The following is a 24620-nucleotide window of genomic DNA, read 5'->3' as shown; positions in this document are numbered from 1 at the left end:
TATTATAATAGTTGCCTCCTCACCTCCCACCCAAATGTTTAATCATTGATCCAAAACACGATCATTAAAATTGTAATATTTAACAACAACAAATAAAAATAAAAAAAGGTACATCAATAGTTATTGTTGATACTTTTTTTTAAAAACCTTTCAAACAAATACTTACGTATCTATGATACCAAGATATTTTCAATCTCGGGTTGACACAATGTTTTTCGCTTCAGTCATGACCTTTCGATCAAAGCTTGCCTGGGGATCACTGTCTCGGGACCCGCGTCGGTATTCGAATTTAATTTTTTTATCGAAATTCCCTACAATTACTTTTGAGAAATATCAGGTCAGGTGAGAGGGTGTGTTGATTCTTTCTTTGTTTGTTTTGGTTTAACAATTGTATATCTATAAAAAGTAGATAAATATATAAATAAATAGAGAGAGATATAGAAATGGATACAACCTATTCAGAATCAGTTGATTGTAAACAATGGAAAAAGGATGCAATGAATCTTGCAATCAAGAATAATATCTTTGGTGATGAACCACTCATCATGGTATACAACTTGGATCACTTTAGAGCTTTGGCAAAGGAATCAAACGATAGATTCAATGGTATTCAAACAATGGCTGTTAAATCAAACCCTGTTATGGTACCTATTCAATACAATCATAAACATTAATAATCATGTCACTAACATAACATAACATAACATTTAATTATTTTAGAGTTTATTAAAGGAAGCTATAAAGAGTGGATTAGGTGCTGAAGTTGCTTCATTTGGAGAATTAAAGATTGCAGAATTGGCTGGTTTTACACCAGATGTAAGTATAAATATTAAACAAGTCAACTGACTATCGCGCTAATTAATTAATTGATCAACCTCCTTTTTTGTTTAATAGAAAATAATTTATGATTCACCAATTAAAACCATTCAAGAATTAGAATATGCCATTAATTTGGGAGTTGTAATCAATGTTGATAACTTTCAAGAGATGGATCGAGTTGTAGAGATCGTTGAAAAGTTGGATGAAAAGAAGAAATCAACTTTGGTGATTGGTATTCGTGTCAATCCACAAGTACAAGCTGGCAAATATGCAGATTTGAGCACTGGTGTCCCAACCTCCAAGTTTGGTATTGGTTTGGATGACAGTCGTGAAAGAATCATCTCTTACTATACACAATACAACTGGATGCGTGGTGTCCACTTGCACGTCGGTTCACAAGGTTTTGAAATGTACCAAACCAGTGACGCCGTCGTCAAGGTGATGTCGTTGGTCAAGGAGATCAACGGTCTCACCAACAATCAAATCACACACGTCAACGTCGGAGGAGGTCTCTCGGTCAACTTTGACACTGAACAAGACAAGCCAACCTTTACCGACTATTCCACTCATCTCAAGGAACGTATTCCAGAGCTCTTTGACGGTTCCTTTACATTGATCTCTGAATTTGGTCGTTCATATTGGGCCAAGTGCGGTGTCGTTATTTCACAAGTGGAATATGCCAAAAAGTCTGGCGGTCGTGATATTGCCGTCGTTCATGCCGGTGCCAACCTCTACATCCGTACCATCTACCAACACCCACTCTGGAAGCTCCGTGTCACCGTATTTGACTCGACTGGTGTCTACCAAGACGGCAAGGACGGTGCTTCGGTCATGGATCTTGCTGGCCCATGTTGTTTTGCTGCTGATCTCCTCGTCAAGGAACGTCTCCTTCCAACCATCAACAAGGGTGACTATGTCATGGTCCACGACTCTGGTGCCTATTTCTACTCTTCCTATTCACATTACAATCTCAGACTTGCTCCACCCATCTTTGCCGTTGAAAGTGTCGATGGAAAGACTTACGATTCCATCAAACAAATTAAAAAGGGTGAAACTATTGAACAAAAGATTGCCTTTTTCTCTTAATCAAAAGATTAATATTAATAAATCACGTCCCACTGTACTACAATAATATTATTGTTTTATATATTTAATATACATAATAATATTTCTTATTTATTGAGATGATGTGGGAGTAAGATCAGCAGTTGTTGGAACCAAAATAATTTTACCAATATTCTTTCTTTCTTCCATATAACGATGAGCTTCACCTGCATCATCAAATGTAAATTCTTTTGAGACAATAGCTTTAACTTTACCATCTACCCACAACTGCATTATATCTTTCATTTCTTCTTGTAACATATGTAATAATGATTCTGGCTGGAACATGTGTCCAATATTAACACCAGCAACCATCTTGTTATCACTCATTAATGATAATGGACTAAATGATGCAATCTAAAATAAAAAAGAAAATAATTGATTAATAATATATAGTTTAATATTTTGTCTTGTTTTGTATTGTTTTGGTTTACAGTACCTTAAAATAATTCTTTAAAACATTAAAAATGGATCTTGTAGAACCAGAAAGGAAATTTGAAGCTCCAAATGTGACAAGTCTGCCAACAGCAGGGTTTAAAAGTGAATAACTCTTCTTGGAGTCACCTAGTGGGTCCAGGATGATATCAATCCCTCTTCTACCCTCTGGTAAATCCTTATTGATTTCATAAATCTCTTTGACATAGTCTTTGGTATTATAATCGATGGGATGATGACAACCCAATTCTCTGATAAAGTCGTGTTTGCTAGCAGAGGCAGTTCCATAGACGGTTACGTTTTTGATGGTCTTGCAAAGTTGGATGGCAGCAACACCAACTCCACCAGCTGCCATATGAATGAGTACACTATCACCTGGTTGAACACGAGCCACCTTGAACAACATATGATAGGCAGTGATAAAGTTAACTGGAATCGAAGCACCTTCAGCAAACGACATATGTTCTGGCATTGGAACAGCCATATAGTGTGGGATGATCATGGTGTCAGAGTGTGCACCAAATTTACTAAGAGCAATAACTCTATCACCAACTTTAACACTATCAACACCTTGTCCAACCTCTGTTACAATACCAGCTGCTTCATATCCAACTACACATGGAAGTGGTGGTGCATCTGGGTATCTAAAATGAAATGCAACGCAATACTTTAGAGTCAGTAACAAAATATATATATGATCCAATACTACAAATCAACTTACAGTCCTTGTCTAGCCATAATTTCAGCAAAGTTTAAACCAGCAGCTTTTACTTGTATCTTGATTTGACCCTCACCTGTTACTGGGTCAGCCGATTCCTTTACCTTTAATACATCATATGATCCGTTTTTAGTGATAACTATTTGCTTCATCTTTTTTGTTGTCTTTGTTAAATATAATATATAATTGAATGTATTTGTTTGTATTTGTTTGTTTGTTATTTGTTTGATATTAATGAGAAGGAAGGTAATATTTCCTTTTATACATACACGACAGATCTATTAAAAATAGAATTATTCATTTTTCCGCTTATACTAGAAATCTCGTCTTGGCTCTCAATGCTTTCGAAGCTTGTCTACTTAGTGACGACAAAATTAATTAAAGTAATTTTGTTTCTATTCTTTATTTGGACGTCCATGATCATAATAGCACCATGGTTGTAATAATAATTTATTATTATTCCAAATTGATTGAGCTTGGATGGAGGTTGAGGAGCATTGTCTATTATTAATATAATTTATTATTATTATTATGATAAGATCTTTTCCAACCCAAAATTTGAGTACAACTTTTAAAATGAAACAGCCAAATAAAGAATATAGATCTGTTACAATGATGACCAATTCATTCACTCAATCAAATAGAGATACACGATGATGAAAGTTGAAAGATTGTTTGTATCTGCATTGTTGATCATTGCGATATCTATTCTTTTAGAGGGTAGAACAAGTAATTATATTGGTAGCCAACAACAACAACAAGACGTGTCGCACACTTTTCATGGCATCAACGACCAAGAGCGACAACAACAACATACAGAACAGATTATTAGATTACAACAAGACAACAATGAGATGAAACATTTATACAACAACAGTCTCAACTACTTATAGCAATCAATCAGCAACTCAAAGATATAAAAAAACAACTTGGAACAAACAACAATCTTTTTTTCAAGTTCCTCAGAGCCAAGTTGAAAAAAAGATTGTAGAATTGGAAGAGGAAATGGGAGATGACATTCTTTTGGGCCAAAAATGGTTTCTTGCTTTTGGCAAGGAAAAGGAAAACAGTCAAATGTATGAACAAAAGGTTATCGCTTTGGAATTGGAAAAGAAAAAGGACCATTTGATCCACCAACAAAGAATCGATGCTTTGGAAACGAAATGAAAAAGAACACTCTAATCTATGAAGAAATTATTGAAAAGACAGAAAAGGAAGGTGAAGAGGACCATTTGATCTACCAAAAAAGAATCGATGCTTTGGAATTGGAAAAGAAAAAGGATCGTCAAAAGTATGAAGATATGATTGAAAAGTTGGAAAAGGAAATAAAAGAGTACTATATGATGAATCAACAAACGATTATCGATTGTGAAAAAAAAAGACATAATGACCGTTCCATGTGTGACCAAAAAATTGTTGCTTTGGAAAAGGAAATGACTGTATATCGTCTAAAGAATGAACAATCAATTGAAGATATAAAGAGAAAAAGTAGATAAATAGATAAAATAATTAAATAAATAAATAAATCAAAATTGATGAATTCAATGATTTGGAAATAATAATAGAATTTTGTTTATTCAATTATAATTTATTAGTTTTTATTTATTTGTATGGAGTAGTTTTTATTGGTTATAATAATCGAAAATGTAAGAAGGAACATAACCTTCAACTATTTTTCTTGGAGTACTACTATATTTGCAAAAATCGTCAAGGAAACGAAGGAGACCAATGACATCTTCTGGGTAGTCTTCGTCCTTGCCGTCCTTGGGGTTGGCGAGGGCGGTATTGAGTTGGCAACGGATGTATTGTCCGACAAACGATAAAAACTTTTGAGTGTGAAGTGAGTGGAATTGTTTGAGGATGGTGATGACACCAACGATGAATGGTGTCCAATCGTAGCTGTTCTTTTGTTTCTTGGCCATCATGACACACAACTTGCTGTTGTAGGTGAATTGAGTGACCTGTGACAAAACAAACAAGAACAATAGACATGGGAATGCTTCCAGTGGCAGAGTAGTGATATAGATCTTGGTGTATGGGTCATTGATACCAGCAGTATCCAAGTATTGAGCCAAATCAAACAAAAGAGTATTGTCCTCGCCTGGGTATGGTGCAACATCGGGTCTTTGGAAATGTGCTTGAATATCATTAATCAACGATGTGTTCATGACATCCAATGCACAGAAAAGCATATTACTATCTATTTTACAATGGAAATTTAATTGATTTGAAATTTGTCTTCTAAGTAATTGTACTTGTCCAATTTTTGTTAATACATCTATAAAATAAAATAAAAAAGAATTATTAAGTATTCATTTGTTTTTGGTTTCTTTTTGTTTTTTTTCATACCAATGAAAATTGGACATAATCCCTTTGTTTTATCAAGAGCAGTTTGATAACGTTGAATATTATCAGGTATAGAGGTAGTTGGACGAAGAGATTCTTCAAATTCAGCAATGAATCCTTTAAGACTCTTTTCAACCAATTGACGGATTTGATTGACAAATACTTGGAGATCCTTGACCATCATGAAACAATAGAGTTTGTCGAGACCGGTCAAACCAAAGATACCAACCGATTGTTGCAAGAGTGACCAAGTGTTGATACCAACCAACTCCTTGCTGGTTTGAGGTTCGAACCAACCGATTTGGTTGAGGTACAAAGTGGTACGACAAGAGGTTTGATTTAAAAGTTCACGAGCCAATCTACCAATCATGGTGACTGATGCTGCATCGACGGTTGGGAAACGTGGGATTGGAATGGCAACAGATTGATAGTTGGATTGCCAGTCATATACCTTTTTCTTGAGGAATTGATTACATTCCTGTTCGACATAGTAGTTTACGATACGTGAGAATTCCTCTTGCCAAATACGAAGACCTGGAATGTTGACATAGTCTTGAATGTATTGGAAGGATCTACGGAAACCATCTAAAATGTTGGCCAATTCCTTGAGTCTCAATTGTAACTCATCGTTTGAATTCTTTTGATTTCTAAATACCAATGTCTTGTCCATTGCCATTGAAATTTGTAATACCAACTCTTTACGAATACCATCTTCCAACAATTGTTTGGGATCAACTTCAATCACACCTACCAAAGTGGTTTCCATTGCTAAAATACCTTCTGTAAATACTGAAACTGAATTGGTTGCTTTTGCTAATTCATATCTTTGATCTAATTGTGCAAAACTATAAAATAAAATAAAATAAAAGAAAGTAATTAATTTTTGTTTTCTTTTTTCTTTTTTTTCTTTTTTGTTTTTGTTTTCAACTTACTCTCTTAATCTTTCTTTTTCAACTTTAGTTGGTAATTCTTGAATTGAATTTGTTTGCATATCAATGATTTGTTTCAAGATGATAAACATTGATTTTGGAACAATTTCCAATACCTTTCTTACATAACCAACCAATTCACTTGAGTAGTATTCTGAGACGGATAGAAGATCTGGTGAGGCACATTGGGAGATACGAACAAGTGGAAGATCGAGAATCGATACCAACTTTAGGAAAGTGGCACGGAGCTTGAGCACACACTTTGGATCCGACTTGATACCTCTTTGCATCTGCTCGACATAGTTGTTGATAATGTCCCATGCATATGAAATATCGGCACAAACCGAGAGGTTGACCAACACTTCTTCCTTGATGTTGACAATCTTGATCATCTTTGTCAAAAAGGAACGGGTTTCGACGAGGAACTGACGTACTTGGATGGATGAATCGATTTCTTGGAATTGTTCAACCTCTTCGAGTGCAAGACTGAGTTGTTGAATCTTTCTACCAGTACTAGTGTTGTCTTCATAGTCGAGAGAGTTGACTTTGGCCGAGATTTCACCAAACCATTTCTGTAGATTTTCATTCTTTTTGACACGGGTCAATGCCTTTTCACCAGAGAAATACTCTGCCAATTCGTTCATACTCTCGCTTGCCAATTTCTTATTCTCTTCCCATCTAGTTTGTTTAGTGTCGAGCAACGACTGGAATATATTCTTGAAAACAAATTCCAATTGTGCTGTATTTAATAATAATTGTAAAACTTCATCTTGTGATCCATTTGATACTAAATCTCTTAATTTCTTTGTACTTGCATTAGTATCTAAAAAAAAAAGGAAAAATAAATAAATAAATACAAATATATAATATATTGTTTTTTTTTTTTTTAAATACATACGTAACATTAACCATCTAATTGTAACATTACAAGAACGAATTGTACCAATAATCTTTGAAATGTTATCCATAATATATTCTTCAACCAATAAACCCTCGACAAGAAGTGATTGAACTTGTCTATTTAAAATATCAACATCCTTCCAAAACTTTTGTTGTTGATAGGTAATGTTTTGGGGAGTGGTCGTGTTGGCCAAAGCAGTCTTGGCTGCTCTGTATGGTTCCCATACAACCGATAAATCAACTGTAAACCCTAAAAAGTATGCAATCACCCAATTGTCTGGGAAATATTTATCTACAATTTCTCTCATTGTTGACTATATAGTAGAAAGAAAGAAGAGGTTAGGTTGATGATCATTAACATGTTAATGCTTCAAGTTTACATACCATTTTGTTTTGTAAAACATCAGGAGTAAAATAAAGAATAACATAGAGCATACAAGCTTGGGTTGATAGAGCAACACTACGATGATCTGGCAATGGGAATGATTGTGTACCATTGTAGATATCATCGGATGTTAAACGACCGACAACCATTGATAAAACGGTTTGTGGGATGGGAATACGAGCAAAGTACTCTTCTGGATAGTTGGCTGGTCTCTTTGGGTTGGTGGGGAGATACCCAGTGCTCTTGAAAAGTTTGCATACATCATCGATGAATGGTAAATCAACTGGACCCTTGTTACGCATATATGAAATAAGCATACGTTCACGAACAGGTCCTTCAATAAGATTATCCATCAATATCAACATGACACCATATAAATAAATAGCTTCGGATACTAATTGTTTTCCATCTCCATTCATTAAAATTCCCTAAAATCAATGATTATTAAATAAGTCTATGCACATGTTGTCTATGTCATATATATTATTTGTATACATACTTCAACAGTAAGATGAATATAGAAACCTTTTTCAACATCGATAAGATATTTCTCTAAATCTTTAATGTACTTGTAGACACTTTCGAATAAATGATAGAATCTAACCAATATATCAATATGATTCTCTCTAAATTCTGCTTCTAAATCAACTAATTCCTAAATAAGAGTGTAGAGATATATATATATAAGTATATACACTAGCTAACTAGCTATTCAGTGATATGTTGTGTGTCTGTGTAAGACATACTCTATTATCTTCAATCTTTGCTTCAAAGTAATCTGGATTGGAGAGATATTTAAAGTCCATGAGAATGTCTTGATACTTTCTTGCTTCATTTCTATCGTCGAGTTTGAATACCGATGGGATGTGAGCACTCAAACGCAACAACTCTGCTATGATGGCATTACCACGACTGACAAGTCTAAGCAAAGTTTGACCTGCTTGACTTCCCTCTGCTAAGAAATCTTTAACCATCTTTGTTTGTTTGTTTACTCCTACTAACTACTAACTACGACTCTTTAGGTTGAAATTAAAATAAATGAAAGAGATAATAGAGAGAAGATGAAAACTACAATATGTATAATGAAAGGTCACTTTTGGATATTACAGTATCAAAAGCAGCAGTGAGATGAGAGAAATCTCTTGCGAAAGATTCATCTTTTTTTTTTTTCACTTTCGAGCTTGAGCCCAGTTCCGAAAGAGTGAGAGAGTCTCCTCAAAAAACTGGAAACTTGGGGAACTTGGAACAAGTCATCTGATTTCCATTAGAAACAAGATAGATAATAAATAATAATAATAATAATAATAGAGTATAGTTTATTCGTGATACATTAATATTCCTGTTTATATAAAAGTCTTTCAGACGCGTGTAAGAAACTTCTCTCTAATATCAATCCACATTCATTCTATTCATTAATCAATCGACCCACTCTAAAATTATCATTCGATGATAACACTGATCAGTCAGTTCAGTTCAGTCGGGTTAGGGTGAGGGGGTGTAAGGGTTAGGGGGGGGAAAGGGAAATTTTGGTAACAGTCTGGCTGACACTCGTTACCCACGCATCCACCCATTCACCATCTATGCTGATTATCAATCAATCAATTAAATTAAATTAATCAATTAGGTAAATCGTATTGTTGTTTCTTTTTCATCCTCTCCTCCTCTTCTTCTTCTTCTTCTTCTTTCTTCTCCTCTTCTGCTGTTTGTTTGTTTGGTTGTTTGGTTGCTGTCTGTGGTGATGTGTTGATTATTCTGAGGATGTTGGTATTTATATAATGCTGGCTGCTAAAAGGCTCCTTCTCCGCATATCCTACAGTAGTGCACACGCATGCATGGAAATTGATTTTGTACTCCTCGCTTTTTGTTGATGATGATGATGTTGACACAACAATCATATTAAATAAATTATTATTATTATTATTACATCCTCCTTTTTTTTTTTCTCTCGTCCTCTCTCTCTCTAGCTAGGTTTAAAGGAATAGTAATTACTTGTATTCCATTCATTCTCTCTATGACATCAACACCCACAGCCATCATCACTATTATTATTCTAATTTTAAGCTTGGTAAGTTGTTTTAAAAAACATTATCTCTCTTTCTTTCTTTCTTTCTTTCTTTGCAGCAGAAATCTAAAAGTAGTAGTAGAGTAGTAGAGTAGTGTATGAAGAGGAGGAGGAGGAGGGAGTTAAGTTTAACACTACTCTACAAAAGTCAAACTAAAGTGACACAGCAACAGCAACAGTAGCATTTAGTAGTCTATCAATGGGTTGGGTTGGGTTGGGTTGGAATCACCTCACCTAGCCATATCTTCATTGATCGATGAATGAATATGAATGAATGAACAAACGAACCAAACAAACAAACAACAAACAAAAACTTAGATAACTTTTGCACAAACCTCCAACCGCAAACCTCAAAAGGAGGGGGGGAGCAAAAACAAAAAAAGTTAATTTTATTAAAAGGTGCACATGTTTTTAACTTTTTGGTTTGAGGAGGACAAGAATCTATCTATCTTTTCCCTGTTATACTTGTCTGCATGCAAGCTTGCACCACTATCCCCTCCTCTTCGAACCACTAGATAAACAACAGTATATATATATATATATATATTATAATATCATCGAGGCTCACTGCGATATAGGCATTTAAGGATAACAGACAAGAGAGCAAAGAGATATTGATCCCAACCACATTATTATCATTCAATATCATACAACTACCCTCCTCCCACTAAAGTACGACTACTATCTTGGGTTGTCCAACCAACCAATCACCCATCAAACCTACCTACCAACAAACACCCACCCACCAACCAACCAACAAACAACACTCCAATCCATTCATCATCATCATCATCATCATCATCAATCGTACATTAATTAATTTAAAATATTAATTATTGTTTTAATTAATATATTATTATTATAGCGTTTAACTATAGTTGTAGAGTAGATTAGATAGAGAGAAGAGAGTTTCTGGCGTTTCTCAAAGTTGACGATCGTAGTAGTTGGTGGAGTCTTGACGCGCGCGAACAAACAGCCTGCGATAACAACAACAACAACAAGAGTAGAGGTAGTGCACTACCTCGTTTCTGACACAGGTTTGGTTTATAGTATCAAATCATCATATCATTTCTTGATAGATTAGATCACGTGGACATTAATATGGATAACCTCTTGGATATCTCATCAACATATACATCTCCGACTTCATCCATATCTTCTCTACACCATCATTGCAATAATAATAATAACAACAACATCATTTTCAATCACAACAACAACAATCATCATAATCCAAACCATCATTTACAGATGTATGGGTCGGAACTACCTGCAGATCCATCACGCGACCTGCGTGGTAGTGAGCCGACATTTTTGAATCAAAAGCAATCACCTCGTAATAGTCATCCTAACAATAATAATAATAATAGTAATAATAACAATAGTAGTTGTTTGTCTTTACCTGTTGTGTCGAACCAACCTGATACGGCGATTGAACAACAACATCCAAAAAAGGTACAAAAGGTTGATGACCCATCTTTTCACAATGGTTTACACCAACAACAACAACAACAACAACAACAACAACAACAACAAGCTTTACATCAACAATCCAATGGAAGAGACACCAACAACAATGGTGGTGCCATTTCTCAGTGCGGTGCCGTGCCCAATTTATATGACGATAGCAATAGCATGCGACCACAGGCGATTCGGTCGGCCCTACAAAATACAACTGGATATTATAGCAAACATCTCTATGAAGATGACGAAGACGACGAGGAAGATGAAAGCCGTAAAAATCCTCTCAAATACTACCAAAAGTTTGTCAAGGACGACAACAAGAATAACCTCTTGAAAGACTCTAACCTTCAACAGCAGCTGCAACAACAGCACCACATCCAACAACAGCTGTTACACATGCAAAAGCAACAACAGCAACAACAACAAATAGAACAACGACAAAAACAAAATATTGATTCAATCATACAACAACAACAAACCGAGCAACAAAAGATCACTATTCAACAACAACATCAACATCAACAACAACAAATAGAACAACGACAACAACATGCTTTGCAACAACAACAACAACAGCAACAGCAACAACAAGCATTGCAGCAACAACAACAACAGGCGTTACAACAACAACAACAGCAACAACAAATTTTACAACAACAACAACAACAAAATAATTCATCACAAATTAGTTTACATCCTATTCATATTAAATATATATTAGATATTACACTTTCCCTGACACATAGATTTCAACAATTAACAGATGTATGTTCAAACATCAGGTGATTCGATTCATTGATGGTCCGAACAACAATAATTTATACTTACAATAATTGTACATATATTTAGTTTTTAGTTAATTCAAATGATGGAACAAGGGCATTATTTACACAAAGCCAAATACCTGTGGCAAGTGATATAATACTAAGACTACACAATACATTAAACAATTCGTTACAATCTTGGGCGCATGCCCAACCACAACCTCAACCTCCAACTCATGCCAGTCAGAGTTTACCTATCAATCCACTCGATCCAAATAATCAAAATAATAATCAAAATAATAATCCAACCGTTTACCAAAACAATAATAATAATAACCAAAATAATATTCAATATAGTACAAATAATACTAATAATCAAAATAATCAAAATAATAATAATACTAACCAACAAATTGCACAAAATTTATTAGCTAAAAATAATAATGTTTCAAGTAATCAACAATTGGATCCAAAGGATTTAAATCAATTTTACAATCAATTAGAGTATTACCAAAAACTTGTTCCAACTACAAACGATCAGTCGACCAACGATTTTCCATCAAAAAGCGAATTGGACATCAAAAAGGAAAGATTCAAATCATTTGTACGCGATCACTTGCGAGAAGATATTACAAAGAAACCAATCGATTTTAGTTCCTGTACATTGGCAGATTTCAGGGTTCACAATCTTCTTGGTAGTGGATCATTTGCATGTGTAAAGTTGGTCGAACACAAATCCACAGGTCGTCTATTTTGTATGAAAATCCTCAATCAAAACAAAATAGTTCGTTTACGTCAAGAGGCTCATGTCTGTAGTGAAAAGGAAGTTTTAATGAGTATTGATCATAAATTTATTGTTAAATTGTATGTAGAAACAAGACAAGTTATAATATAATATCAATAATATTACCAAAGGATGACTAACCTTTTTGTTTTTTTTATGATTTGAAGATATGCAACATTTAAAGACGAAAATTCATTATATTTACTACAAGAATATGTTCCAGGTGGAGAATTATTTGATCACATTCGAACACAAAAACGGTTGAGTCCTGAAGTAACAAGACTCTATGCAGCTGAAATCATTTCAGCTTTGGAATATTTACATAATTTAAATATTATTTATAGGTAAGATTGAAAGAAAGAGAGAGTAATCTATTCATTTTCAAAAGTAATTTGTATTCATATTTTTATTTTATTTTTTTTGTAGGGATTTAAAACCAGAGAATTTATTAATTGATAAGGATGGACATATTAAATTAACAGATTTTGGATTTGCCAAACGTATATTACAAGATACAAAGAGTATGTGTGGAACACCTGAATATATTGCACCAGAGATTTTGGAGGGCAATGGACATGGAAGATCTGTCGATTGGTGGTCACTGGGTATTCTGATCTATGAAATGCTCACAGGTGTCCCACCATTCATGGCCGATCAAAACAATGATATCTTTAAAAAGGTTCGGGAGGCAAGTATCGCCGACCTCATCCCTCCCTATATACAACCCGATGCCAGAGACCTCATCTCACGGCTCGTCACAATATCTGTCGAGAAGAGAATCGGATGTATGGAGGGTGGTGTCGGCGATATCAAGAATCATCCATTCTTTAAAGATGTCCAATGGGACAAACTACCATCCTTTGTTGGACACTATGGACCATTGTATCAACACGCTCAACCAACCGCCATCAATTATAGCGATGAAAGCAACACGTTGGACGATGATAATGATTCAACGTATGACTCGAACGATGCCAACCAAAAGAAGAGAAAAGCTGATCTTTTTGAAAAGTTTTAAAAAGAGGCACCATATCATATTCAAAATATATTTTCACACATTTTTAAATGTACAGACAGGTCTATTCACTTCAAACAATCCTTCCTTTCTTCATTCCTTTTCCACCATCTATACATTATATAGTTGTATTTTGTGTAAAAGTTCAACAGTAATAATAATATAAATAGCTTAATAATAATAATAATAATAATAATAATATTAATAATATTAATAGTAGTATTAATAATAATAATAACAAGAATAGTATTACCAGTATTATCCCTGTTTTTTTCCACTGTGTATATTTGTAATTTTTCCCTAATAATCAATGTTTAGAAATAATAATAATAATAATTAATAATAGCTTATAACTTTGGATTCGAATATTAGAAATCATCAATCAAAACTTATAGTTATTGACCAATTTTCGACATTATGTAGAAACTTAAGAATTGGATTATTACCACATTCATTGCCAAATCCACTTCATTTACCTCCTTTATAAGGGTAGTTGAAAATGTAGATCTATAATCTCTTTTCACTGCTTACGACATTCATCCTTGAATTTAATAAATAATTGTTAAACACAATGAATATTAAAGATCAAAGATCCAATATTTTCTTTATAATTTGGATATATTTTGTCCAGATTTCCAACATACTTTTACTAATCCTTTCTCCCCATCAATTTTAAATAATAATAATATCCTCCTATGGTCAATAAAGTAATGATCGATTCCACTTTGTTGGGTATAGCATATTGGTTAACCTCATAGGTGTTGAGATTGACCATACAAATTTCAAGATTGTTATAATTTGTTACGTTGGTAGAAATTAAGGCCAGATAGCCATTGATATTATCGAATACAAAACTTGTAAAATAGTTGATATTTTCACTGTCGAATGAGACAGTTGCCAACATTGTCGAAGTGTTTTTGACAGGATCCACGTGAAAAATGTAACCTCCACAAGGTGCCTGGTCAGAATTTAGTCCAGCAAAGAACTGGGAGTTATATTGAAACATAGATGTTCCATAGTAACAAATATCAGGGACATCTAATTTAATGAATACCCCATGAGTAATCGACTTGAGGAAACTTGATATCGATGAATGACTTTTGAATAAGAATGTTGGTCTGTACATTATATGACCAAATGATTGGAATATAAGATCTACCAACATCAGTAATATTACCTTAAATGATTAGAAAGTCATCACCAGGTGACGATTGTAGTAAGACACCAGTATAAAGTTGGGAGGGAGCATAACAATACATACTACTATTGATATACCTGCAGCCATAGTAGCACTGTAAACACACAAACATGTCTCTCATTGCAAAGTAAATGGAATTAGAATATTCTGTTTCTAATTAAAATGTAATGCAAAAAGATTAGAAAATGATCAAAATGGGTGCTATCAATTTTGAACTTGTCTTGGGTCTTCACAATGAGTTTTCCTGAAAAAGTTTCTACAAACTCTTATTGCATAGGTGGTTGCGAATCTCCACTAAAATATCTGAAAAGATTAGTTAAATTTCCATCTGTTTGATTTGTGGTTAACTTTTGGGAAATCCCTGATGACTTGTTACAATGCTCGAGCTTGCTCTCTTCTTCCTGATCAAACATAGAAGTAGTTTAAAAATGGTAATCATTGGAGTATTATCATTTACCAAAGCTAGTAGATGCTTTAAAATGGTAATCATTGGAATATTATCATTACCAAAACAGGTCATAGAATAAATTGAATTAAATTTTCCTTTACAGTGCAACCATTTATACTACATTTTTTTAACAACCCTAAAATAAATTGGTCTTTTTTTTTATTTGTATTTTTTGATTGTGAACATACTCAAACTATTCTATTAATATAATGGCTACAACAATAATTACATTTCAATCTATATATAGAATGAAATACATTAGACAATTGATATTCAATCATATTAATGATATATCAAATCAATTGTACAAAGGTAGTATTTTTGATGGTAGGGAGCGATCATCAAAAGGAAGAGATATCATCAAGTTAACATTACCTCGACTTGAAATGGTATCAAGGTTTGCAATGCCATGGAACTATATTTGTCATTATCTACCAACAAATGTTGATCAAATAACATTTCAAACAAAGAAAAAGAGCGATTACTCAATACTGTCAACATCATAATGCAACATTGGATACACTCGTACATCTATTGGAATGGTCTCCAGTCGTTCAAATTGAATGGCAGTACTTGAAAAGCAATGGTCGTGATATAGGAAATAAAGAGATATTGGAATATCTCATCAAGAGGTGTGGAGATTCGTCGAATGACTTTCTTGTTTGGGCAATGAACAGCGCTATCAATAATGGATATCTCTCGACTGTCAAATTGATAGGCTCTATCGATGGTTTAAAACTAGATAAAACAACAATGAACAGAGCTGCTAGAGTATCAATTGAAATTGTAAAGTATTTACACGAGAATAGAACTGAAGGTTGTAGTCATTATGCCATGGTAAGAATTAATTATTGCCAAAAAAAAAAGAAAGAGATTACTAATTATAAATCTTTTTCTAATATTATGTAATGATTGATGTAGGACAATGCTGCAAGTAATGGTCGTTTAGATATTGTAAAGGTTAGTCTCATTAGATACAATATACAATTTAAATTGTGAAAGAAATGTTTCAATATTAACAACATCATTTTTTAAAAAATAATAATAGTTTCTTCATTTTAATAGAACTGAAGGTTGTTCAAAGAATGCTATGGATAATGCAGCTACGAATGGCCATTTAGAGATTGTCAAAGTATGTATTTTAACATCAAAATCAACCAACCAATTAATCAATCATCATAACTTTCTTTATCAAAGTTCTTACATGAACATCGTCAAGAAGGATGCAACAAAGTGGCTATGGATCATGCCTCAAGAAAAGGCCACTTGAATGTGGTCAGATATCTTCATGAGCATCGTAGTGAAGGTGCAACAAGCAGTGCTATGGATTGGGCTGCTTGCAATAAACACATTGAAGTAGTCAAAGTAAGTATTCCAAAGACTGACAAATAATTTTATTTATTTATTTGTTTCCTTATTATATAGTTTTTACACTTTAATCGAAGTGAAGGTTGCCCGAAAAGGACTATTCGAAATGCTTGTCGTAGTGGGCTGCTTGAAATAGCATCTTTTCTCATCAATGTTAGAAAAGAGAAATGTGATGTAAAGGTACTTATGGCCGCATCAACTAGTGGGCTCTATGATATTGTCAAATCCATTCTTGAGCAATATGGCCATCAAATAGGAATAGAATCAATTGAAAATGTCATTCAACAAATGAGTACTAGTACGAGTCCTCAATCCGAGATCATTCAATTACTCGAATCTTATTTGAAGCAGCAGCAGCAGAGAGATCATCAAGAATAATTATAGGCCACAACAAACCACCGCTTTTGATTTTATCAAGATAGTCTTTATCAATACCAACCCGTATATCTGGTATGTACCATTTTTTTAAACACCCAACCGAGTGAGCTAGGGGACAAGTTGGCAATCACATATAATAGTAGTATTTCTATTTATTCCTAAATAAACAATTTAGATTAATTATTCCACCCCTCATACTTGCTCCCTCTCTCTCTCTTGCAACCACGCACACATCCACCGATTTTTGAACTTACCACAATTTCGATAGTATTAACACCAACCCCCCTCTTTTTGCTAAAACTATAACAGTTTCCATTTTAAGTTTGGGTGTATTTTAAAACAACAACGAATCATTCATTGTTTTAAAAATCTGTATTGCTAAGTACATTCTGAATGATCTGTGCCAATCAAATTGTAGTTGATGACAGTTTTGGAGTAGAATAATCAATCATCATCAGGCATTGGAGATCATTTCAACTACACAATTCATCAATCATTGTTATCATCAAAGTAGGATGAAAATGGTAATCATTGGAATATTATCATTTACCAAAGCGAGTAGATGCTTTAAAATGGTAATCATTGGAATATTATCATTACCCAAAACTAGTAGATGTTTAAAAATGGTAATGATCATCAAGTTCAATAATTGAATTAAATATTAATTTGCTCATTCTTTCCTTTTACAGTGCAACCATTTAGTATAAATTGAGCTGTTATTCAACCGTTTAGTATAAATAGAGCAACTTTCGATTCATTATTTAAATCACAAATCAAAACAATCAACAGTTTAACAACTAATTAAATTCACAACAACTACCATACATACACACTAATAATAATATTAAAAAATGGCAATTGAAATCATCAACTTTAACCAACTCATCCAAAGACAATCTTTGGATAGATTCCCAACCACTCTATTCCCAACCAACTATTTCTATATTGCTTTTTGTATCATTGTTTTCTTATATACCATCCAAAAGCGTGACAAGAAGTCATCAAGTCGCTTTATGGAAATACTCTCATCCAATCAATCAATCAGTATTTTAGAAATCAACTTTAACAATCGTATTGTTAAATCCAACAATAGTTCAGTATCACTCGAACAATTCTGCCAATCATACCTCATCGACTCAATCACCCTCCAAAATAATATCATCTCATCAATGAATCAATTTTCTCCAAGTGACGTTCAAATCAAGAGCAAGAGCTGCTCTTCATACTACCGTCTCACTGGAAAGTATGATGCTGCCACCAGTGTCTTCCAAGGAATCATGATTGACAACAGTCAAGAAAAACAACAACTCAAGAAGCTCAAGAACACCTTGACTCACGATGCACTCACCGGTCTCCAAAATAGATACCACCTCAACAACAAGATTCAAAAGTTTTGTAGCCAAGTCTTCATCAGACCAATGTTCAATCTATTTCATCGATCTCAACAAATTCAAACAAATCAACGATACCCACGGACACGACAATGGTGATGTTGTCCTCAGATCAGTTGCCGATCGTTTCCAACAATTCGCCGACGAATCAGTTCTCCCAGTCCGCCTTTCTGGCGATGAATTCCTCATTGTCAAACGCAATGTAGAATCAAACACACAAGCTGATCAATTCATTTCCAGCTACCTCTCAAGTGTCCAATGCGACACTGTCCAACTCAACAACTCAACCTCAATCAAAGTAACTCTTTCCTTTGGAGGTGTTGTATTCAACAAATCACAATCAACTCAAATCGACAAGTTGATCAAGTGTGCCGACGAACAGAATGTACCAAATGAAGAAGAACCTTTTACCAAACGGCAACTCTACCGTTACCTTTACTGCTTAAATTAATAAATATTAATTAACAAAAAAAAAAAGTGGTGTACTTTTTTTTTTCTAACAACCCTAAAACAATTATTAGTCTTTTAATTTAAAACAGTCTTAAATTTTGTTGTGAGTATAAATATAATTAAAAGATTTACATTTGATAACAATAATCCAGGCTTTTATAATGGAATTTAGTAGAGTAATCGATGATGAAATATGTTTTTGTAGTAAAGAAGTTTATAATTTATATGAATTATTCCATACACGATATAGTCTTCACAAGATTGTCTATACTCATTTCAATTTTTGAAAATATTTTAGTTATAATTGTACAATAAAGGAGAGGTTGTTAAAATTGGTTTATTTTACTGTGTTTTGTTGTTGGGTTGTTTAAAATTATACTATAAATAATATTCATATTGTTCTTTCTTCTTCTTCTGGTCGTTTTCATTAATTTGTTATTCCGATAAATATTGATCAAAATAGGATTGTAAAAATTCTCTTCTTGTTCTCTTAAACTTTTGTGAAAATACTGGAGACTTTAGAGTTTGTCTTTCACCATTGACCAACTTGATGACAAGGAATTCCTTGAGTTCAGATGGTGTAAAGGAATGATACTTGGGGAAAGATGGACCAAAGTCGATGACTTCATCGCGACAAGACACTGAGAAACGGTAGAGAGGATTTTCGGGTGTCGATAACGTCTCGTCATACTCGACGACCGCAAAGATGTGGTTAAAGTTTGATTTACAGATGGAAGGGTCGAATGGAGTCGAGCCCTCTTTGAATACTATCATTACAATGTCATTGCCAAGATGACGCTTACGGTCGATTTGTTGCTCATCCTCCTTGTATGGAATCATGGTAGAGATGTGGAACATGAGCTCATAGTCTCGCCAACGACGGTAGATTGCGTGTGAACCAGTCATATTGTCACGAATGTCAAGACCGCCTCTGTAGTGTGGCCATCCCTTGAGTTCGACACGCTCACCCAAAAGCTCGACAAACTGGAGATAACGTTCCGAGAGATGTGGCTCGTGGTTGGCATACATGTCGTTCTCTTCGGTTTGACCGTCGCGACAATAGAGGACACCAAACTTAAAGTTTCTGTGCACGGTATTCTTCTTTTCAAAGTCGAGCAGGTCGTTGGTGAACGCCTTTTCCTTGACCTCTTTAAACTTGTAGTTTTGGAGTTGCTGTCTCGACTTTTTGATCATCTTGATCATGTCTTTGGAGTCACGCTTGTTCGAGGCAACGATACGGACACGCTCGTCTCTGTCGGGTGTTCTAATAATGTACAACAATTCGACCTCGCCAGTCGAGAGAGGGACCGACACGGCCGAGATGGAAACCAAATTCTTTTCTCCATTGCCCTTGCTCTGTCCCAGGTAGTTGAAATGCTCCTTGTCATAAAAATCGTCTCTATACAAATATTCGTCGTCTTCGTCGTATAATACAGGGTAGGCAGAGCACGGCTGGAACTCTTTTTGCAAGCTCGACCCAAAGTCGCACTTGAATCCACGCGGTTGAGACACCATCGTGTTCCATCCTGCCTTGATGGTTTCGTCCAACTTTTCCCACTCTACGTCTTGCTTGTCGGCTGCTATCTGCAGTTGTTGTTGGAGGTGTTGTTGTTGGTTTTGTTGTTGCTGTGTCTGCTGCGCAGCAGCATACGATGCTACGTTGGATGCCGACGATGAAGGCGATGACGAAAGCAACTTGTAGTGCTTGAGCACACGGTCGCTGGAACGAGGCGACATCATGAGGTCTGCGAATCTCTTTGACGACGCGCCAGTCGGCGACTTGCTGATCATCTCGGGCGACGTTGGTGGTGACCGTGGTGGACTAAACTCGGCCTTTTCCTTGGCCGTTGGTGGTGTAAACAGGGCGGCGTACCCAATATCGATCGAGTTGCTGTGATGTGTGCGTCCGTGACTGTCGGGTGAATTCTTTAATCCAATTGCAGAATCGTCACCAGACAGCAGTGTCGCCTCGGCGCTGTTGCCAATCATGCGAGTCTTTCGTTGCTGTAAAAGATTCATTCCATATCCCTTGGGGTTGCCATTGAGCAGGTTGAAACGCTCCGATATCATTTCTCTAAACATGTGCGAGTTGTCGTCTTTGGACAATGCCAAAGCCTTTCTTGTGATTGCGCTATCTACCAAATCGCGAGTCGACTCTATTACCTGTTTGGGTGCACGAGACATGACTATGGGGACGTGTTTGGCTGTTCTTCGAGGTGAAGATGGTCCGCTGCCAACACTGCCATTCTCTGTCTGTGGATTCAAGAGGCTCTCTGCCGATCTGAGGTAATTGTCGCTCTTGTTGGTTATAAATGCATTCTTGCAATCACGAATGCTGAGTGCAATCACATAAAGTTTATGAATCTCCATTGTATTCTCTACAAATTCACGAAGTATCGATAATTTACTAATAATCTCCCATCCCAATTGATCCATATTATTTCTAAATCCAATCAATTTTGGTTTTCCATGTAACATTGGTGGTATTCCTTTACATTTAAATCCCATTCCTCTTGGGTAATCTCTTAATATCTAAAATTAAAAAATAATAAAAATAAAGGGATAAATAAAACAAGGAAGGAATAAACAATAAATTATATTATAATTATATTTTTACCTTTGAAACATCAATTAAAACTTGGCAAGGTAAACGTTTTTCTACCAAAGTATCGGCAGATGTAATGGTTTCAATTTCATCTTCAATCAATTCAGTTCCACGAATAATAATTGGAATGGTATCTAATAAAATCTTTTGAAAATCCTCTGCTTTTTTATCCTCGTCTTCCACTTGTAATCCAGATAATTTTGAATTTGTTACAGTCTAAAAAAAAAGGAGCAAGGAATTAATAAATAAATAAATAAATAAATATTATATTATCTTCCTTTTTTTTGTTTCCTTACATCAATAACATTGATCTTGACATCGGATCTGTTCATTGTTTTACTACTAAAAGTCTTTGTTGGAAAAAATTGACTTTTAGAGACAACCGAATTACTATAACTGCTTAAACCAAATACTCTAGATATTGTTTGAGACATGATGATTAATAAGTGTTTGTTGATTTATAAATCAAAAAATATTAATATTTTTTTGATTGGAAAATGGAAGAGGAAGAAGAGGGAAAAAAGAGGATAGAAAAAAAAAAAAGAAAGATAGGAACAACAAGATAGGATGTTAATATTAAATATTTCGTAAAATATAATTAATTAATTATATGTGTGATGATGTTGATGATGTTGTTGATAATAGTTGATGATACAACAACAACAACAATAATAATACATCAACAAAAATATTTTGATAGTTTGATTAATTATCAATAGTATAGTGTATTTTATCTATAATCTACTCTACACACTACACACTTTGTGTCAATCCACTTTTTACTTTGTCATCATCATGCATTTCATTATTACTCATCATCAATGTTGTGTAGTTAACTCTTTGTTTTTTTTTTTTTGTTTTTGTTTCTACCTGTTGTTTCTTTTTCTTGTTCTTTCTTGTTCTTCTTTCTTCTTCTCTCTCTTTGCTTGTTATTGTATAAACTTGTAGCAAGTATAATCAAAAAAATCAATCGATCAATTTAAATCATGCAAAAAACAGTTTGTTTCTGTTGTTGTTGTTGCTGTTTAAAAAGATAGATTGGTACTAATATGTGTTGATATTATGTTGTTGTTGTTGTTGTTGTTGCTGTTGTTGTTGTTGTTTTTCTTGTTGTAATCGTTGGGGTGCTACACTCTGGTAAAGTGCTTGCAAAAAGGGTGGGAGTGTTAAATGTACAAATAAATTGTTTGGCCGGCAAGCAGAAAGTAGTTATTCTTGTTTAGTGAATAGATATATATCTTGAAGAGGTAGAGAGAGCAGAGAAGAGGGAAAATTTAAACAAACAAAATCAATCAACATAAAAAACAAACACAACACAATTGTGGTGATAGTGGGATGGTGGTGGTGGTGGTCGTGGTAGTGTTGTGTGACAGATGTAAATATAGGTTAAACACATCAGAACCTATCAACCATTGTCGGATTGATCTTGAGGGACAACACAACAACAAAACAAGAGACAACATTGCCAAGTTGGAACTCCACCAGACAGCAAATGAAAAACACAGTTTTTAGAATGATTCCTGCTTTCCATCCTTTCCTTTTTCCTTTCATTCCCTTACCTTTTAGATGTATAACTATGACGACGTTGGTGACGTTGGGTACTTTTCGATGATGTTGATGACTGTTCTGAACCACTACAACTGCGATGATGGGATTGGTTATTAGTATTGATTTCGTTTTTGCTGCTCATTTGGAAGTGATTTAAAAGTGATGATGCATTATTACTGTATGGTAAACTAAAACATCCTACTACAACACTGTGGATGACTGAAATTCTTTCTGTCATGATCTCCATTAATGACGAGTTTGGTGATTATAAAGGAGTAAAATGGAAATGGAATGGTTGGGGAGATAAAAAGTTGTATTTGATTGAGTCAAAAGTTGATTGTGTAATTAATATATTATTATTGTGTTGTATAATGATTATTGATTGACTTGTGTGTTGTTGAACCTTCCTTCCTTTCCTTCCTTCTTTGTGATAGATGAAAAAAGATAATAGATAAAAGAGTGTTGTATCGCACAATAATAGAATACATGTAGAGGAGCCCCACTATACTATTTCCAAATATTGACGGGCTCTATTTTAAATGAACCATCAAAGGGAGGAGAGGGTGGGTTGAATCTAGTGTTGCAAGATACAGCTTCCTTCCCTGAACTGGTATACTATATAGATGGCTCACTTATTCCTTTTTGTTTGCTCTCTTCATTCCGATTGGATGCAATGGTGTTGGTCTCCTTTAAACCCATCAACCCACCACACACACACACAAACATCGATTCGGTGTCAAAAGACATTCATTCCTTCTTAAATGTGGTGGGGGGTAATGGGTTAAAGAATAAGCAAAGCAATCACATCATATATGCACCGATTCAAATAGGGGATCAATCAATCAATAGATTAATCTCTCAACCATCCCCTCTCCACACATACCCGATCTAAATCAAGTAATAGGGAGAGCCTTTACTTTAAAGTAGGTGGTTGGTTTGTTGCATGGGTGTCTCTCTCTCTCTCTCTCTACACATTTTCCACTCTTTTTATAGATTATTATAGATTGGTTGATTGATTATCATGTCTCCTGTCGGTTACTCCTATGTTGGTTGGTGTTGATTCTACTACTACTACTTAGTACTACTACTACTATACTATGATCTTACTTACAAATTCTATTTATCTTGTCGTGACCAACTAACTTTATAGTATGATGATGATGTTATGAGTATGAGATGATAATGAGAGAGTGTCGTACTACTATTACTTCTTCTAATAATTGTCTTTGTTCTTTTGCCAATATCTTATCTTATTGTTTGTTTGTTATTTTGTTAAGTGTTGTGTTTACCTAAATGATGAATAGTTTGCTTCCTTCCTTCCTTCTCTCTCTCTCTCTGTCTCTCTTTCTATCTCTATCTCCAGAATTTTAAGGCAAAAATAGCACGATTAGTGGGTTATAAATGCTGCTCGGAGCTTGAAACAAAGGTAATTTTATTTTAATTTACATTTTGTGGGAATAGACTTTTAGATTCTGATTAATTCTAACTAGTTTTAATCGTTAGATATAT

The 24620-nt window shown here is 34.5% G+C and overlaps 9 protein-coding genes across 9 annotated transcripts; 5 read left to right on the top strand and 4 right to left on the bottom strand.

Moving 5' to 3' along the window:
• Nucleotides 1-443: 443 nt before the first annotated feature.
• ddcB (group IV decarboxylase) lies at nt 444-1905 on the top strand (the record flags this gene model as incomplete). The annotated part of the gene is made up of 3 exons (XM_004361412.1): nt 444-644; nt 721-816; nt 895-1905. The coding sequence occupies 3 exons, from the start codon at nt 444-446 to the stop codon at nt 1903-1905; spliced, it is 1308 nt and encodes a 435-aa protein (XP_004361469.1).
• A 90-nt stretch (nt 1906-1995) lies between these two features.
• DFA_05751 (alcohol dehydrogenase) lies at nt 1996-3377 on the bottom strand (the record flags this gene model as incomplete). The annotated part of the gene is made up of 4 exons (XM_004361411.1): nt 1996-2280; nt 2384-3002; nt 3080-3240; nt 3342-3377. The coding sequence occupies 4 exons, from the start codon at nt 3375-3377 to the stop codon at nt 1996-1998; spliced, it is 1101 nt and encodes a 366-aa protein (XP_004361468.1).
• Nucleotides 3378-4239: 862 nt separating this feature from the next.
• Nucleotides 4240-4572, top strand: DFA_05750 (uncharacterized protein; the record flags this gene model as incomplete). Its single annotated transcript, XM_004361410.1, has 1 exon — nt 4240-4572. The coding sequence occupies one exon, from the start codon at nt 4240-4242 to the stop codon at nt 4570-4572; it is 333 nt and encodes a 110-aa protein (XP_004361467.1).
• Nucleotides 4573-4698: 126 nt separating this feature from the next.
• On the bottom strand, nt 4699-8610 carry DFA_05749 (uncharacterized protein; the record flags this gene model as incomplete). The annotated part of the gene is made up of 7 exons (XM_004361409.1): nt 4699-5354; nt 5426-6267; nt 6355-7174; nt 7250-7565; nt 7636-8064; nt 8136-8291; nt 8383-8610. 7 exons carry the CDS (start codon nt 8608-8610, stop codon nt 4699-4701), a joined length of 3447 nt encoding a protein of 1148 aa, XP_004361466.1.
• A 2189-nt stretch (nt 8611-10799) lies between these two features.
• On the top strand, nt 10800-14212 carry DFA_05748 (uncharacterized protein; the record flags this gene model as incomplete). Its single annotated transcript, XM_004361408.1, is given in 7 exon segments — nt 10800-11927; nt 12012-12790; nt 12878-13054; nt 13137-13667; nt 13852-13876; nt 13896-14006; nt 14072-14212. 7 exon segments carry the CDS (start codon nt 10800-10802, stop codon nt 14210-14212), a joined length of 2892 nt encoding a protein of 963 aa, XP_004361465.1.
• A 162-nt stretch (nt 14213-14374) lies between these two features.
• On the bottom strand, nt 14375-15010 carry DFA_05747 (uncharacterized protein; the record flags this gene model as incomplete). Its single annotated transcript, XM_004361407.1, has 2 exons — nt 14375-14902; nt 14987-15010. 2 exons carry the CDS (start codon nt 15008-15010, stop codon nt 14375-14377), a joined length of 552 nt encoding a protein of 183 aa, XP_004361464.1.
• A 570-nt stretch (nt 15011-15580) lies between these two features.
• On the top strand, nt 15581-17117 carry DFA_05746 (uncharacterized protein; the record flags this gene model as incomplete). The annotated part of the gene is made up of 6 exons (XM_004361406.1): nt 15581-15768; nt 15842-16208; nt 16293-16366; nt 16437-16503; nt 16569-16736; nt 16797-17117. The coding sequence occupies 6 exons, from the start codon at nt 15581-15583 to the stop codon at nt 17115-17117; spliced, it is 1185 nt and encodes a 394-aa protein (XP_004361463.1).
• Nucleotides 17118-17968: 851 nt separating this feature from the next.
• DFA_05745 (uncharacterized protein) lies at nt 17969-18959 on the top strand (the record flags this gene model as incomplete). The annotated part of the gene is given in 2 exon segments (XM_004361405.1): nt 17969-18512; nt 18532-18959. 2 exon segments carry the CDS (start codon nt 17969-17971, stop codon nt 18957-18959), a joined length of 972 nt encoding a protein of 323 aa, XP_004361462.1.
• A 434-nt stretch (nt 18960-19393) lies between these two features.
• rapgap1 (RapGAP/RanGAP domain-containing protein) lies at nt 19394-23358 on the bottom strand (the record flags this gene model as incomplete). Its single annotated transcript, XM_004361404.1, has 4 exons — nt 19394-21490; nt 21576-21779; nt 21860-21977; nt 23123-23358. 4 exons carry the CDS (start codon nt 23356-23358, stop codon nt 19394-19396), a joined length of 2655 nt encoding a protein of 884 aa, XP_004361461.1.
• Nucleotides 23359-24620: the final 1262 nt, after the last annotated feature.

This window comes from Cavenderia fasciculata (assembly GCF_000203815.1).
Source record: "Cavenderia fasciculata unplaced genomic scaffold Scf_Dfasci-G-o-80e12.f1-5, whole genome shotgun sequence".
Classification (NCBI taxonomy): Eukaryota; Evosea; class Eumycetozoa; order Acytosteliales; family Cavenderiaceae; genus Cavenderia; species Cavenderia fasciculata.
This window is presented reverse-complemented; position numbering and strand designations above follow the sequence as displayed.